At 57.4% G+C, this 14,799-nt stretch overlaps 6 protein-coding genes across 6 annotated transcripts; 2 read left to right on the top strand and 4 right to left on the bottom strand.

Moving 5' to 3' along the window:
• Nucleotides 1-978: 978 nt before the first annotated feature.
• CCOS01_15311 (uncharacterized protein) lies at nt 979-1,899 on the top strand (the record flags this gene model as incomplete). Its single annotated transcript, XM_060463452.1, has 1 exon — nt 979-1,899. The coding sequence occupies one exon, from the start codon at nt 979-981 to the stop codon at nt 1,897-1,899; it is 921 nt and encodes a 306-aa protein (XP_060306055.1).
• A 369-nt stretch (nt 1,900-2,268) lies between these two features.
• CCOS01_15310 (BRE1 E3 ubiquitin ligase) lies at nt 2,269-4,837 on the bottom strand (the record flags this gene model as incomplete). Its single annotated transcript, XM_060463451.1, has 5 exons — nt 2,269-2,442; nt 2,491-4,097; nt 4,145-4,202; nt 4,254-4,397; nt 4,706-4,837. The coding sequence occupies 5 exons, from the start codon at nt 4,835-4,837 to the stop codon at nt 2,269-2,271; spliced, it is 2,115 nt and encodes a 704-aa protein (XP_060306054.1).
• Nucleotides 4,838-5,431: 594 nt separating this feature from the next.
• CCOS01_15309 (myb-like DNA-binding domain-containing protein) lies at nt 5,432-7,306 on the top strand (the record flags this gene model as incomplete). The annotated part of the gene is made up of 1 exon (XM_060463450.1): nt 5,432-7,306. The coding sequence occupies one exon, from the start codon at nt 5,432-5,434 to the stop codon at nt 7,304-7,306; it is 1,875 nt and encodes a 624-aa protein (XP_060306053.1).
• A 1,279-nt stretch (nt 7,307-8,585) lies between these two features.
• On the bottom strand, nt 8,586-10,178 carry CCOS01_15308 (UV excision repair protein Rad23; the record flags this gene model as incomplete). Its single annotated transcript, XM_060463449.1, has 7 exons — nt 8,586-8,711; nt 8,761-9,246; nt 9,299-9,631; nt 9,694-9,773; nt 9,830-9,902; nt 9,991-10,038; nt 10,161-10,178. The coding sequence occupies 7 exons, from the start codon at nt 10,176-10,178 to the stop codon at nt 8,586-8,588; spliced, it is 1,164 nt and encodes a 387-aa protein (XP_060306052.1).
• A 1,543-nt stretch (nt 10,179-11,721) lies between these two features.
• On the bottom strand, nt 11,722-13,206 carry CCOS01_15307 (uncharacterized protein; the record flags this gene model as incomplete). The annotated part of the gene is made up of 1 exon (XM_060463448.1): nt 11,722-13,206. One exon carries the CDS (start codon nt 13,204-13,206, stop codon nt 11,722-11,724), a length of 1,485 nt encoding a protein of 494 aa, XP_060306051.1.
• Nucleotides 13,207-14,408: 1,202 nt separating this feature from the next.
• CCOS01_15306 (uncharacterized protein) lies at nt 14,409-14,531 on the bottom strand (the record flags this gene model as incomplete). Its single annotated transcript, XM_060463447.1, has 1 exon — nt 14,409-14,531. The coding sequence occupies one exon, from the start codon at nt 14,529-14,531 to the stop codon at nt 14,409-14,411; it is 123 nt and encodes a 40-aa protein (XP_060306050.1).
• Between the last annotated feature and the right edge of the window lie 268 nt (nt 14,532-14,799).

Genomic DNA, 14,799 nt, shown 5'->3' with positions numbered 1-14,799 from the left:
GCTGATCTGCCCATATGGAAGTAGGTGTTACTCCGTAAGGTAGTGTAGAAATCAGAAGCATGTGGGGCCGTACCTTGCAGCTTAACATTCACAAGCGTGCCAGCCTATCACGGTGGGTAGTGGTACTGTAAAATGAGATTAACTTCCCTTGGTCGGAGATTCGCTAGTCGCCATAATGCAAAATGAGCCTCCAAGCTCTGGTTCACAGTCTGCAAAGGTATGTAGAACCATGGACAAGCACCGACCCTGGAGGGGGGATGTGGATGGTTGTACGTAGTAGTGAACTTTGAAAGTTTGTCTCTGACTGAGTGCTGTGCTCTTGCGGCGTACCTCCAAAAGTAAGTCGTGCTAATCAATTTACCCGAAGGAGAAAAAAAAAAAAGACTGTGTCACCCGTCTTGGCGATGCACAACGATGCCTGCCAAGCTTTTTCTTCTTTTTCCTTCTGCGAGATGGGGAAGCCCCGAAAAAAGAGCTCGGACGCATCAACTTGACCCGACAGCTCAGGACAGAAAAGGTGGAGAATAATTAGACTAACGTAGATTGGACACGTGATTGAGAGGCAAAAAGGTCTGTGAGAGCGCCACAATACACACTCGCCACTGCTGCGCCACCCTGTTCACCGAAAAGCACCCAATCCCACATCACCGCCGCCAGGCTCCTCACTTGGCGGTCCAGTGAGGTTCAATTGAGCCTCACTTCATACCTGTCCTTTTCGGAGATAAAACCTTGCTGCCTCATTTTATTAAAAAACTCAGACATCAATCTTCGCTCGCTTATAGCCAGACCATCTCATCACCAGGACCGCCGCGAAGCACTTTGCCCGACTCCCATCGCGGCGAACCACGGAACCCGCCACCACGCGGGACATACTCGAAAGCGACGTCACATTACAAAAAGCAACAGCACCATCACCAACACTCCAAATCTCACATCACTCACAAGGAAATGCATCTCTCATATCCCTTCATCACAAGCATGGCAGGCCTCGCCGCCGCCGCCGCCGCCGCCGCCAAACCCCCCTCCAAAGACGCAATCCTCCTCTCCAAAGTCCAATCCCTCACCCTCCGCGGCGGCGGCGCAACAACAACCCACCGCCGCGTCCCCGCCGCGCCCCAGCTCAAGTGCCTCTCCCACCCGTCCCTCTGCAACCTCCACGCCATCGACGTCATGCGCTGCACCAACAACGGCGCCGGCTACGGCCCCGAAGACATCCAGTGGTCCTGCGTCGCCTCCCTGCCCGAGGAGCTCAAGCTCGGGTCTACGGACGTCGTGTGCGAAGGCTACGCCAACGCCGACGACCCCTACGTCCTCCGCGGCAGCTGCGGCGTCGAGTACCGTCTCGCTCTCACGGACAAGGGCGAGAGGCGGTATCCGAACCTGGGCAAAGGCCGTGGTGACGATGACGACGGGACGGATTGGGGAGCCTACGTCTTTGGCGTCATCTTCTTCTCCGTCTTGGCTTGGATTCTCTACTCGGCGTGCGTGGCCGGCACTCAGAATCGAAGGGCTGGTGGAACCGGTCGGCGCCGTGGAGGCGGCGGCGGCGGTGGTGGGCCCGGAGGAGGTGGCGGAGGCGGATGGAACCCCGGCTTCGGTCAAGACGACGATCCTCCCCCGCCTTACCCAGGCACCAAGCCATCCAGCTCAAGCAACCAGCAGGGATGGCGCCCTGGCTTCTGGACTGGCGCGGGGGCTGGCGGAGCCGCGGGCTACGGCGCGGGTTACTTTCAGGGCAGGAACAGCGCGCGGAACCAGCAAAACTACGGCTCGGGATGGGGCGGTGACATGAACAGCGGTTCCGGTTCCTATGGGGCTGGCCCGTCGAGGTCAACCAGCTCCTCCTCAAGCTCGACCCGTCACGAAAGCACCGGATTTGGGTCGACCAGCAGGAGATAGTAAACTTGAAAGTAGGCATAGAGTAATTTGAACGTCATGTGAGCCAGCTCGACTCTAGGTCTATCCTGTCCTCCACGTGGTCTCGTACATGCTCCTCTCGCCCGCCTCCTACAACTAACTAGTTTGTGATCAGCCCCAAAGGGGAGGTGGGGGACACGACATTATGTACATTTTCCGAGGTCCAGGCCGTCTTCCATACACGTAAAAGTACAACGATCCATCATTTCCAATTGCGAGCGTCTTAAAGGTATCATACCATGAAATCCCCTGCCACGGAAGCAAACTCCAAGCTGCGCAAACGTCTTTGAAGCATATCAAAATAGCAGCCGACACGTGAGCCGAGTCGGGTAGTAAGCCGCACAGGAGCGGCTAGTGGTGAACAGACATGACGTCCAGCCGGTCAAAGGCCCTCGAGCAGTTGGGGCACTTGCGCATTCGGTTGCTGATCCGGTCGTCTACACACTGGTGACAGAAAAGATGCCCGCACGTCTTCAAGGCCGTATCTTTGAAGTTGTTGCGACACACTGTGCAGAGTGCAAAGGTCTGCATACAGTTAGCTTTCGTTCTACCTCCGGCATGAGGGTGACTCACTCTGAGCATCTCTTCTTCTTCCGACGAGTTGCTCAACGCCTTGCGTTTCCATTCGTCCTTTTCCTTTTGCATCATGTCGGCGCGGACTTTGAGGCGCTCAACGTCCGCCTCTTGGGTTGTGGTGCGCTCCCTGGCCGCAGCCATGGCGGCGTCGCGCGACTTGACCAAGGTGGTCAACTCGCCAATCTGGTTCTTGTAGGAATCGACTCGGCGCGCCGCGTCAGAACTGCTCGATTCCATCTTCTTGTGCTCTGCAGCCATTGCGGCGTTGGCCTGCTTCAGGTCCGAGAGCTGCTTCTCCAGGTTGCTAATCAGTATCCGGTTTTGCGCCTCCACCTCCTTGAGCTGCGCAACAATCTCGGAACTCTTGCGGTTCTGGCTTCGGAGCACACCAAGTTCGCGGTCTCTCATGTCCGCATCCTTCTTCACTGCAAAGTACTTTTGGTCGACCTTTTGCTTCTCGGCGAGTGCGGCCGCTGCCCGGTCCTCGAGAACCGTGTACTCCATCACCTTCTTTTGTGCGAGACCCATCGATCGCTTGTACGCCTGTTGGAGAGCGGGCAACTCCTTGTTAATCGACTCGAAATCTTGCTGCAGCTTCTTGTACTTTAAAATAAGTTCATCCGCAGGCATGCTCTCCAGTACGGGGTCGGGATCCGCCATCGGCTGGTCTTCGGGCTTCAGACGCTGCAGCTCCAATTCCAAAGATGCAATTCGGTCCTCCTGGGCACCCGTGAGCTCCTTGAGGTGCTGCAGCGCCTGCTTCTCCTCCTTTTCTCGGGTTTCCAGCATGTTGGCCTTGGCGTACCACTCGTCCCGGGCGGCGCGGATTCGTGTGAGGTCTGCGTCGCGCTCCTCGACTTGGCGCTCCAGGTCCGATGTTATCGTCTGCGCCTCGTCGTGGAGCTTGGTCCGGAAGGCCGTCCGCTCCGAGTGCAGCTTTTCGGCCTCTTCTCGCAACTGCTTGTTTGTGGCCTCTAGGTGGTTGACGCGCTTGATCAAGTCTTCGTTCTGGTTCTTGAACTGCTTGAACACGTCGGTCCGGATGAAATCTTCGTCGGTGAGGCCTTCGCGTCGTGCCTTTAGCGCCGAGTTCTCCTCCTGTAGGGTCTTGATATCGGCTTGCGCAGATTCCAGCTGCTCCTTCTGCTTGTTGACGACCGCCGACGCCTCCTCAAACTTGAGCAGTGCCTCGGCAGCGTTACCGTTTGCCTCGGCGGCATCCTGTCCGTTCTCCCCTGTTGCGATTGTCGGCTTGGCGCTGGCTATGAATTGCTGCTCGAGCTTCTGGACCTGCGCGCTCTTTAATCTGTCCATGCGCTTTTCGGCCTTGAAAAAGCGAAGGCTGGCCTTGTTGAGGTCTTCCGATAGCTGCTCATTCTCTTGCTGTGCACGGTCCAACTTGACCAGATATTCCTTTTGCTGCGCAAGCAGGCTGTTGACCCGAGTCTCCAGGTCAGCAATGTTTGGGGTAATTTCTCCCCTGGCATTTGCGATGCGATTGAGCACAGCTTCGGCTCGCTTCTTAATATCAGAGGCTGTCTCGTCAAGATGCCTTTGGAACTCGTCGTTATCTTTAAAATGCGTGCTGGTAATGTACGGAGGGTCTGGATTGTCAGTCTCATGTCGAGGTGGATGCGACAAGGGGACTCACTTGTTGGGCCGGAGGGTGGTGTTGCAGGGTCCACGAGCTGCTCCATCTCCTCTAGAACCTAGTGAGGGGGTCAGCCATGCGACTGAGTCAAGGGATCAATCAAACTGACCTGCTTCCACCATACTTCAATGATGCGGATATGATCCTCGCGATACACAATATTCTTTTGCAACTGCTCGACGCGTGACTCAAACTCTTGCTTTTCCCTTTTTGTTTCTAAAAGTTGCCGGTAAATGGCGCCCTTTTGGTAATTCTGAACTCATCATCAGCTCGCGCCCTCTCCATGTATTCTTTTCGCACCAGACGATGAAAAGCGTGTGGGATGGTCGGATGCGTGGACAGGGAGACGGAGAACCGTCAGGCAGCCTCGTCGCCCTCGACGGCGGATCGAAAGGCCATTCCAGGCCAGTCGATCGTAGTCCGCCAGTGTTGAGCGTGGCTGGGGGCAGTCGATGATCGAGATGTCGCGTCGCCATTGATGGCACAAGGGAATCGCGTAGGGGCCCATTGATTGTTGAGAAAACTTGATGTGTTGGGGAATACGTGTCTCGTGACACTTACCTCGATCCAGTGTTCCTCGGCGTGGTCGCCACTATCGCCCTTGGACTTGCTTCCATTGACGGATTGATGTCGCTTGCTCGGAGGAGCGAGGTCCTCGGCGGTGCTGATGGGGGGTCTCTTCCTGTCCTCCATCTTGGCCAAGGTGGACGGACGCGGAGAGGCAGTCGGGGCTGAGGTCGCTACAGGCATGAGAAAGGTAGGAGGATGCAGAGACGGTGTATGCGTCCGAGGGTCGGGCAAGGGCGATAAAATGCGCTGCGTGGGACAGCTGAACGTGCTTAGGGATTGATCCGAGCCATGCGAAGGTTGACAGAGTCGTGCTGTGCTGATTCGGCGCGGATGATGGGTGAGGAATACTTGGGGCAAGGAGGTTGAATTTTCGAGGTTGAACGCCGACGCTTCACGTTCAAATCAAGCCAGCCGGTCCACTCCCCAAACGGGACTAGCGCTGTGCTGGCCATTCATGGTCTTATCAACCAGTAAGGCGCCCCGCGCGCTGTACTGCACAGCGCACGTACCGGCTAATTGTCGGGTCCCGCATCTACTTATCAGAAGCACTTTTTCTCTGCATCCCACCCACTTCAGTCACTGTCCCGCCGCGATTGGCAAAAAGTCTGGCTCGTAAAGTGACAATCCACCAGATCCAACTTTCAACCTCAGCCCCGATCATGAGGATATTACCGCGCCGATAAAAAAAGAAAGAAAAGACTAGACACAATCGCCATCATGAGTTCCATGTTCAAGAAAAAGGCCGGCATGGCTTTCAAGCCAAAAATGCCCATGGCCCGTCCTCGAGCGCCTGGAGCAGGAGCAGCAGCACCGCAGCCATCAAGGGCCCCGTCGACGACTGCCGCCGCAATTGCGCCCACAGCAGAGAGTAGCTCGAGCGAATCTACCGAAAAGACCGCGCCGTCGACCGCCGAGAAACGAGCCGATTCGAGAGATACGCCCAGAGACGTGCCTACGAGTACCCCGCCATCGACCGAGCCGAGAACGACGAAGGCTGCCACGCCCCAGACACAACCCACGACGAGCGAGTCCTCTACAAAACCTACTTCCACAGTGGAATCAGCTGGAACAGATCAGTCCACAGAGCCGCCAACACAAACTCGTCCACGGCCACCGTCCGCGACGCCCGCTCCTGCTGCAGAGGCTATTGTCAGCGAGGCATCGACACCAGCCCAACTCCAGACCCCGCCCGCTACTGCTCCCTCGGCCGACGTGGTGCCTTCAACAGAGGACGCGGCGCAGACGGCGGCAACAGACGACACATCAAAGACTACCGTCAAGAAGGCACCTGCCAAGCGACCTCGAAAACGAGCAACACAGACGAGCGAGACTGCCGAAGAGGGCGAAGAGGGTGCTGCGGCGCCTAAACCCAAAAGACAACGAAAACAGCCGGCAGACGGGGAAGCCGCGCCGAAACGACCGCCTCGGCCGAGAAAGAAGATGACCACGGAAGAAGGAGAAACGGATGCCGCTACTACTGTCAACAAGCCATCACGACCTCGGCAAGCCCGCTCCGTGACGCCAGAAGATGCGGAGGACCAGGAGGCCGACCTCACCACGCTTACCATGGGCGATTTGACACGAGACTTGCGCATCGGCAAGAAGTTCAGCAGACACGACGAGCTCCTCCAGCGCCACCGCGAGAAGCAGGCAAAGTCCAGAGAGAAACTCAAGGCGAAGAGGAACGGCTCGGAGGATGTGGCTTCAGAGAGCGGGACACCGGCACCGACGAGCGACAAGGCCACGCCGGCAGCCCCTCCGCCGCCGAAACCGACCAGCATGGCCTCCACCGGGCCCCAGTTCCAAATCATTGACGGACAGATTGTGGTGGACCAAAACTCCCTCAGCCTCGATCGACACGCCATCGCCGCTGCGGCCGCCGAGGGCGAGGACATGCTCGAGATTGAAGAAAACGACTTCACGACGCTGACGACCCAGAACAGCTACCGCACGGGCTCCAAGCTCAAGGGCCCCAACGTGTGGAACGAGGAGGAGACGGAGCTGTTCTACCGCGGGCTGCGCATGTTCGGCACCGACTTCCAGATGATCAGCGGCATGTTCCCCGGCAAGAACCGGCGGCACGTCAAGATGAAGTTCAACCGCGAGGAGCGCCACCGGCCCGCGCGCATCGACGCCATCCTCGTCGGCAAGAAGGAGCTGCAGATCGACCTGGAGGAGTACAAGACGTGGACAAAGGCCGAGTACGAGCCCGTCGAGGCCATCATGGCGGCGCAGCGCGCGCAGCAGGCCGAGTTCGACGCCGAGCAGGCCAAGATCAAGGCGGCCAAGGACGCCATCAACGCCAGGAACCTCGCTTCGCTGCAGGACAAGCGCGAGGGCGGAGGGGATGCCGAGGGCGAGGGTTCCGCGGCGGGCGCTGCTGGCGGCGGCGGCGGTGGTGGAAGCGGCGGCGGCGCCAAACCCAAGAGGCAGCAGGCCAACATCGGTCCTCAGATCACGGTTGACGCGGACGGCATGATTACCATTGACGAGACGAACATGGACCCCGACGCGGGACGCAAGAAGAGGGGCGCGGGCAAGACGAAGAAGAAGGCCGTGGAGTACAACATGCGCGGCGAGATTATTCACTGAGCACACGGAGGTGTACAGATCACGCACCGGGGGCCAAGGTCCATGGCATTGTGTACAGGGACTGCTGGCTTTCCCCCGGTCCTACCAGACAGATACCCCTTTTTTTTTTTGCAATTACACCAGGGGCCCTATGGGCAATGAGGCGGCGTTTGGTATTTCAGTGATTCGTTTATTATTGCAGCGAAGGGAACTCGGGAATTAGCGCGAAAGGAACGGCTAGGGAATCAAGACATCCTCGTCTCAGAAGTACATTCCAAAGAATTCAAATCACTTTATACAATCTGACAGAAGTACCGTGCGTGTGCCATCATTCAAGACCACCCAGACTGCATCTGTAACCACCCGTTCACGGCAAACTCAACCCCATCATCGTAAACTACCCCCACCTCCCTCACCTATCAAAATCAAAAACACCAAACCACATAAACACCCCTCTTCCTCATACCACCGCCCAAGGCGAGGGTTACTATGACAAGCACAAGGATACAGAAACAGTGCGTGCAGACGTGAAGAAACGTCAAAAGATGAAATCAAAAATTATACCTGGTACGGTTCCCGCAAAGGAGCCCCACACGGCGAGGGGCACGGCCGCGGTACTCACTCTACTGCGCGGGACAGCAGAAGTGTGTGTGTGCAATGCAGGCCCCCCTCCTCCACGACCCGGTACTCTTGATCTCCGCAAGTCGTCAGGCAGGTAAGTATACAGAAGAAACAGCAACTCGCACATGGACAGGCGAGGTGTAGGCGTTCTTTTCTAGTCCCCATCTGATATGAGGCCAAATGCCAAATGTGTAGAGGCCAATCAGCCCCTTGGACTGACCACTGGGACCAACTCACTTTGGCCTCACTCACATAATCAAATGCGCCACAGGCCGGAAGATGGCACTGAAGAGTTGAATTACCCGGTACTACCCGGCCTGGCTACCTAGGACTGACGCCACGCTCTCTCCCAAGCCAGAACAGGAACAATCCTGGTCAAACACAAGCATGAGCAGTTGTAACCGCGAGTAGCTTGCGACCTCCGTATGCGTTCAGATCATTTCACGCATGTTTTCCTCAGATTGCTTGCCTCCACGCCAGCTCTACCGAAAAAGAATTGCATCATCTACTTCCACGCGGCCACATGCCCGCCTTGCTGATGGGGATACCGCCCTTCCGGACCAGGTATCCTGTGGTCTTTTCCTCACGTCAACGTCGTCGAGCCAACCCCGTCCGGTAATTCCTGAGCCCTGCGTTTCTGTCATAGATTGTGTCGTCATGCGGTCGTTGCGAGTCGGACTTAGTTCTGGGGCGCATCGTCGTCGTCGGGCTGATCGAAGAGGAAGTTTGCGGCGAGCTCCTCGTTCTTGTCGCAGGCAAAGTAGGCCTGGATGGCAGCGTCGCGGTCGAAGCCGAGGCGGCATAACTAAAGTAGTCAGCATCGTGATTCTCATACGATGTCAAGAGAAACCCACCCGCTCAATGGCATCGCGTTCCTCCTCGGTGACCTGAATGGCCTGCGCACCGGGGGGTAGAGGCACATCGTCGTCAACCTCCTCGCCGAGAAGCTGTAGAAACTGGTCGGGGTTGTTGGCGATGAGCTGCGCAAGCTGGGGGTTGCCGGCACCGAGCTGCTGAAGAATAGGCTCCAGCATCTGCGGCTGTTGCTGGACAACCTGGCGGAGCTGTTGGAACTGAGCGTTGTTTCTGAGAAAATCCAGATTGCCGAAGCCACCCTGTGCGGCGGCAGCGGCAGCAGCAGCGGCGGCGGCCTGGGTGTTGCCGGCGGAGGCGCCACGTCCACCACCGCCGCCACTACCACCACGCGACTGGGCAGCGAGATCAAAGAGGTTGACGTTGCCGTCATCACCGCCGGCCGGCGCACCACCAGAAGGCTGGGCGGGGGCCGCGGCAGCGGCTTGTCGCTGTGCTTGCTCCTCCTGGACGTCTTCGGGAATGCCCTAGTCATTGTCAGCGTCCAGCGAACCAAGTCCTCGAGGTATCGGGTCTCACGCTGAGCAGGTACTCGACGGCTCTGTCGGGATTGTAAAAGGCGGCACGCATGGCGGCGTCGATCTGAGCGCGCTCGAAACCCATGGCCTCCATGTTGGCAATCACCTCCTGGCGCTGAGCGCCCATGGCCATTGAAGGGTCGTTGTTGCCGGCATCGCCACCGGTAGATCTAGCGGCCGGAGTCGGCGTAGCGGGAGCCGCGGCCGGGGCAGCAGCCTGAGCAGCGGGAGCGGGAGGAGCAGCGGGCGTGGAGGCGACACGCTGAGCAGGCGTGGCGGGGACGGCGGGCGCAGACGAGGACTCGGCGGCGGGAGCGGGCTTGGGTGCCTTGGGCTGTTGGATCGTCAGTAGGGTAGACTCGAGCAGGCGCGGGTATTGTCGTCGAAGCTACGGACCTTGTTGACCATGCAGACGACGAAGCCCTTCTCCTCAATCTTGTAGGACTCGACCGTGTCGTCGTCCTTGAGGATCTTGCCTAGTATAGCTGTCAGCCGGAGCCATCGCCTTCCTCCAGGTGGCGGGGTTGCCTACCAGAGTAGATAAGCTTCTGGTCCTTGGGGTCCCATCCCTTCTCTCCAGCAATCTTCTGCTTGACAATCGAGATCTATTTATCTCGTCAGTTTTCGAGGTCGGACATCGCAAGGCAGCTGTGGAGGGTCATCTCGGAGGCGGAAGTGGGGGTGAGGACGCACAAGGTCGGTGGGCTCCACGTCAAGCGTGAACTTTTGTTGCTTCAAGTCCTGGAAAACAGCCAAAATGATCAGTATGAGCTTGAGGTTGGAGCTGTGGTGAGGCGCGCAGTGCCATCATGCCTCCGGTGGTGGTGGTGGTGGTGGGGGAGGAGGCTCGGAGCTGAGCATACCTTGAATGTGACCTTCATCTTGGCTAGCTTCGGGGCAGCAAAAAGGCTGCAATCACAAGGGACAAGCTGAGGGTGCTGATTTGATGGGGGGGAAATAGAGGGATAGATTGAGAGTGGTGATGGAGGATGAGTGCGCTGGGGATCGATGCGCAGTAGCAAGTGGGTGAAAGATAGAGAAACCCGTCACCTTGGTGTTTTGTTGTGTGCGCGGGAAAGACTGGTAAGGTACAGAATTAATGGAGATGACGAAGGTAAGTGGTGACCTGAAGTCAGTTGTTTGGTTGCTGCGCAGTGGGGGAAGGCGGCGGGCAGGCGGTTCTAGTTGGTTGGCTGAGGTACCTTCCACAACTCCCACGTCCTTTCTCTGCTGTCCCCGTCCATAATGGTCGGTGGTTAGTGGTCAGTGGTGGTGAATAAGCAATGGGCCCAAGTCTCGCCCGCCTCTCCACTCCAGGTCACCACCACTACCAGCCAGGCAAGAGCACCAGCGACGGCCTAGCGCATCGGTCTCTGTCTGGATCGGGTGGCTTCTCTCCTAGCCAAACTCTGTTTTTCCCCCCTACACAAGTGGCGGTGCAACTTGATCTCAAGGTGCTGCTGTGGCACTGCGTAGGTAGCCAACTGTGCTTGTGGTTTGCTTAGGCATCCAAGATGAGGTAAGAAAGACATGAGGGGAGCAACCTTTCGAAAGACCTGCCCTAAGGTACCTAGGTAGTCTAGAACCACCCCAAAAAGCCATTGGGTGACAGGAACTGGGAAACATGGCACTCGAGCTTCCTGTTCGCTTTGCCTCGCGCTTCCATTCATTCGCCCATGTACGGATACCTACCCAGCAGCCAAGCCATCTGCATAGTCTGCAGAAATTTTTGGTGACAGCTACCTTACCTCACGGAAAGCGGGGTGTTGCACCAACTCCCGGGGTTCTTCGCTTCCTAGCCACGTCGACAATGGATACCGACCGTTGAAGAGCAACACACAAAGACTTGATCAAAGGTGGCCACATCCGTATGCCTGAAGCCCGTACTCTGTACGTACTCGCCTCGCATGATATCACAGGCCACTCCCTGAGCTGCACTGTCTGCCGGCTCAGATAAAGTGTCTCTCTCCCGCCTGGATACTTGCAGGAACGCCTGGGGCCATCACTGAGGTCCGTGCACAGCACGGCCGGGTCCGCAACGAGAAGGCTATGCGTAGCGGCGCGGGATCATCCATATTCCGATACGAGACGGTATCATTTTAGCAAACGTTGACCACTCATCAAAAAGACACCAAGTTTCGTTACTCGTTAAGTTGTTTTCAGCTACTGTAGCCATCTATCCTAGCTTGTCGGCGGCTTCTCTGGCCACTCGATGTTGGATCTTTTTTTCCTACTCTGCCTCCCAGGACAACGCCGCGCTGGACAAAGAAAATAAAATCCCTCAAATATGGTATCACCGCCCGAGTTCGTACTCCCTTATTGTTGTCGAGGACAAAATAGCAATTAGACATTCATGAAGACCACGCCGGGTCAGGTTTTCTCCTTGGACACACCTCTTGTTGCCGTTGGTGCATCCCTCCTTCATCATGATTGCTCTTGCTCGGCGTCCCCGTCGATGCGGAGCTTCCGACTTTGGTACCCGTTTAGGCTCGTCCTGGCTCCGGCGGTTAGGATCCACTCCGGGATCGGGGGCGTCATCTGTCTCTCACCGAGTGTTTCGTCCTCCTCTTGGGGTGATGGGAGCTCCTCCTTCTCTTCTTTCACGGGCGGCTGGCCGTTGGGGAAAAAGTTGTCATAACTGCTGGTGCGGCTGAGGGGGCTAGGACCTCCGGGCAGACTGCCACTGCGCATGCGGCGGACGCTGTGTCGATCCGAGATGACGCGGCCGGCGTCTGGCGCCGCGGTGACAACCGTGCCGGGTGTCACCATCGGCGGCGGGTCTGGGGAGTCAGACCGAAATAGGGGGTGAATGTGAGATTCGCTGGCCGAGCCTTGCATGGTAAAGGCGGGCTCGGGACGACGCAGAGAGCACTCGCTGGCAGAAGTCTGCAGCGTAAAGGTAGGCTCAGGGTTGCGGAGGGTGCCCATGGGGCTGGGGCTGTAGCTGCGGCTCCGACGACGAGTGCGCGGAGCTTCCAGGTCCAGGTCCAACGGCGTTCCAGGGCTGGGACTGCGGCTGGTTGTAGGGCTAGCAGGGATCGTTTCCAAAAACCTGCCGGGGGGAGAGGATGTGCCCAGGACGGTCATGCGGCTCTGCATGTCGACCGAAGACGTGTCCCACGAGTCAAAGGACGAATCCTCGTTGACACTGCTCGATCGCGAGCGGTAGTGGTTCGAGTCAATCGACTCTGCCCTGCGCTTCTCCCGCAGAGGGAGCAGGCGGGTTCGGGAGGAAATGGGTCGGACGACGTTGGACAACGAGGAGCGGAACGAGCTCAGTGTGTCGGTGGCGGAATGGCCGCTGCTCGACTGAGGTGGACTTTGCGAGCCCATGGAGGTGGACCGGCTCCTGCCGTCAAAGGTGGGCGAAGTACGGTGGTAGGGAACCGACTTGATGTGGACGTTGGGAGATCTCTGGGACTCCTCGTCCGAGTGCATGGAACCAGACTCGTCGCGGGCAACGAGGCGGGCCAAGACGAAGTGAATGACAATGAAGATGAGCTGACAAGCAAAGCAGAGACCGAGAGCGACGGACGAAGCGATGAGGAAGCTCGTCTGGGTCGCACCGAGAACGGTACCCGCCAGGTCCCTCGTAGCGTTGCTAAGGCAGATCATGGTGGCTACCGACGCAGCAGTGGCCATGGTGCAGACGAGGACACTCGCACCAAACATGGCGCTGATGAAGCGTTTTGAGGAATTCCTAAACTTGGCAACCAAGTTGGTTGACAACATCCATCCCAAGAATACCAAAAGAATGCTTTCCAGAATCGAAGACAGAATCGAGGAGGTGCGCACAGGCGCCGCATCGGCGATATGAGCGGCGAGGACGACGTGGATGATGACAATCGTAATGGTGGCAATCAGAGCCAGCGCGCCGGCCGCAACGGGAAGAGCTCGCGGAAGGCCCATGATGAAGTTGGGGCTTTCAAAGCCGGGTGGGAATCGAATACGAGCGGAAAATGAAGCTGGGGTTTTCCTCCGCCGCTGACACGGAGAACTGTTCGGCTGAGGCGTTGCAGATGGGTCTGCCAGAGACCGGTGGATCGGTTGTTTGTTCTCGACGGCGAACAAACGGCTTGTCAAGACTAAAGACTGATGAATCGATGAGGACTGGGCCCCGATGAGGCTGGGTTACTGGTGTGAGACGACGGCGGGTGTAAGTGACGTGTCGACGACTTGATTCCACAGAGTTTATGACTAGACGACGTGAGATTGGGACGCGGTTGACCAGCCGTGTACATGAGCACTGTTGATGGTTCGATCTGTAGGAGAGCTCCGTATAGAAACTCTCTGTCCAGGGCGAGTACAGAATGGGGTGTTGTCGTTTGCGTTGACGAATAGGATGCCGAGCACTGGGCAGCGAGGCTTCACTATGGAACCGGGTTGCTTGAGATGGTCCAGATGGCCGGTGTAATGGGCCCGATGTTGTCGATGGGGATTGGGTGAAGCGAATGTTCAAGTCGTGGGTTTAACGAGAGAATAGTAGTTGGTGAGAAAGAACGGAAGGGGGTTGAGGGAAGAGGTGTAGGTGTAAGTAGAGGAGACGAAGGACGAAACCTGGGAACCAAACGAATAAAGTATGGTAGGCGGTCGTGGTCGCGTTTTTGTGTGCGGTGCGTTGCGGTGCCTGGGTTGGGGGTTAGATGGCATTCCCTGTCGGGGGGAGGGGTGTGGGTGAGGGTAGAGTCCAGCGTCGCGTGGGCAAACGGCAGACCGAGCGAGTTTATTCGTACTTTACGCACACACCTCGGCCGGTGGATTCTTCTTCTTTTTTTTTTTTTTTTCCGTCCCTTTCCTTTGGTCTCTGGGTCTCTGCTCCGTACCCAGACTCAAGTATCGAGTGAAGGAAGGATGGCAGTGACAAGGATGTGGGAGGGATGCCGTGGTGGAGCGCTCGGAACGAAACACTGGCAGCTACCCTTGTCCGTGCCGGGGGCGTGCGCTCCTGGGACACTGGACAGAGTCCGGGTCTGGTGTGGTCTGGGATCCTGACTGGAGACCTGGGAGTCTGGGACCAGGACTGGGAGCCCGCGGCGGCAGGGGAGTGAGGCCCGCGGTGACGAGATGATTCGGGATCTGTGATGTGCTGATGCTGCTGCTGCCGTGCCGTGTCAATGTGTGTTCAGCGCGTGCGTTCCCATGTGCTGGACCGTAGAATTGCACTGGTGGTAGACAAAGTACCAATACTGCACGACACGAGCAGGTGAGATGCAGGGCTCTGTCGTCCCATTCATCAGTTGCCGCTGCCGCTGTATGTACGTGTCTGTTCTGCCAGTGCACAGAGCCAGTCAGAGAATTAGATCTTGACCGGACGATGCGACGGCTATGTATGTGCTCTCTGACCTCGTCGTTTGTTGTGTTGCTTGTACTTGTAGCACCTCGACAGAAGTCGTACTGCCTGTGGCAATCAAACTCGACTTTCCAATCGACCACTTTGATTCGATTGTGTCTCCATGTTGTGCCAGCTAGACTCGATAATTCCTCCCCGTAGACTCTCGTAGG

Source organism: Colletotrichum costaricense, assembly GCF_030867565.1.
Source record: "Colletotrichum costaricense strain IMI 309622 chromosome Unknown Scaffold_23.1, whole genome shotgun sequence".
In the NCBI taxonomy this organism is placed as follows: domain Eukaryota; kingdom Fungi; phylum Ascomycota; class Sordariomycetes; order Glomerellales; family Glomerellaceae; genus Colletotrichum; species Colletotrichum costaricense.
This window is presented reverse-complemented; position numbering and strand designations above follow the sequence as displayed.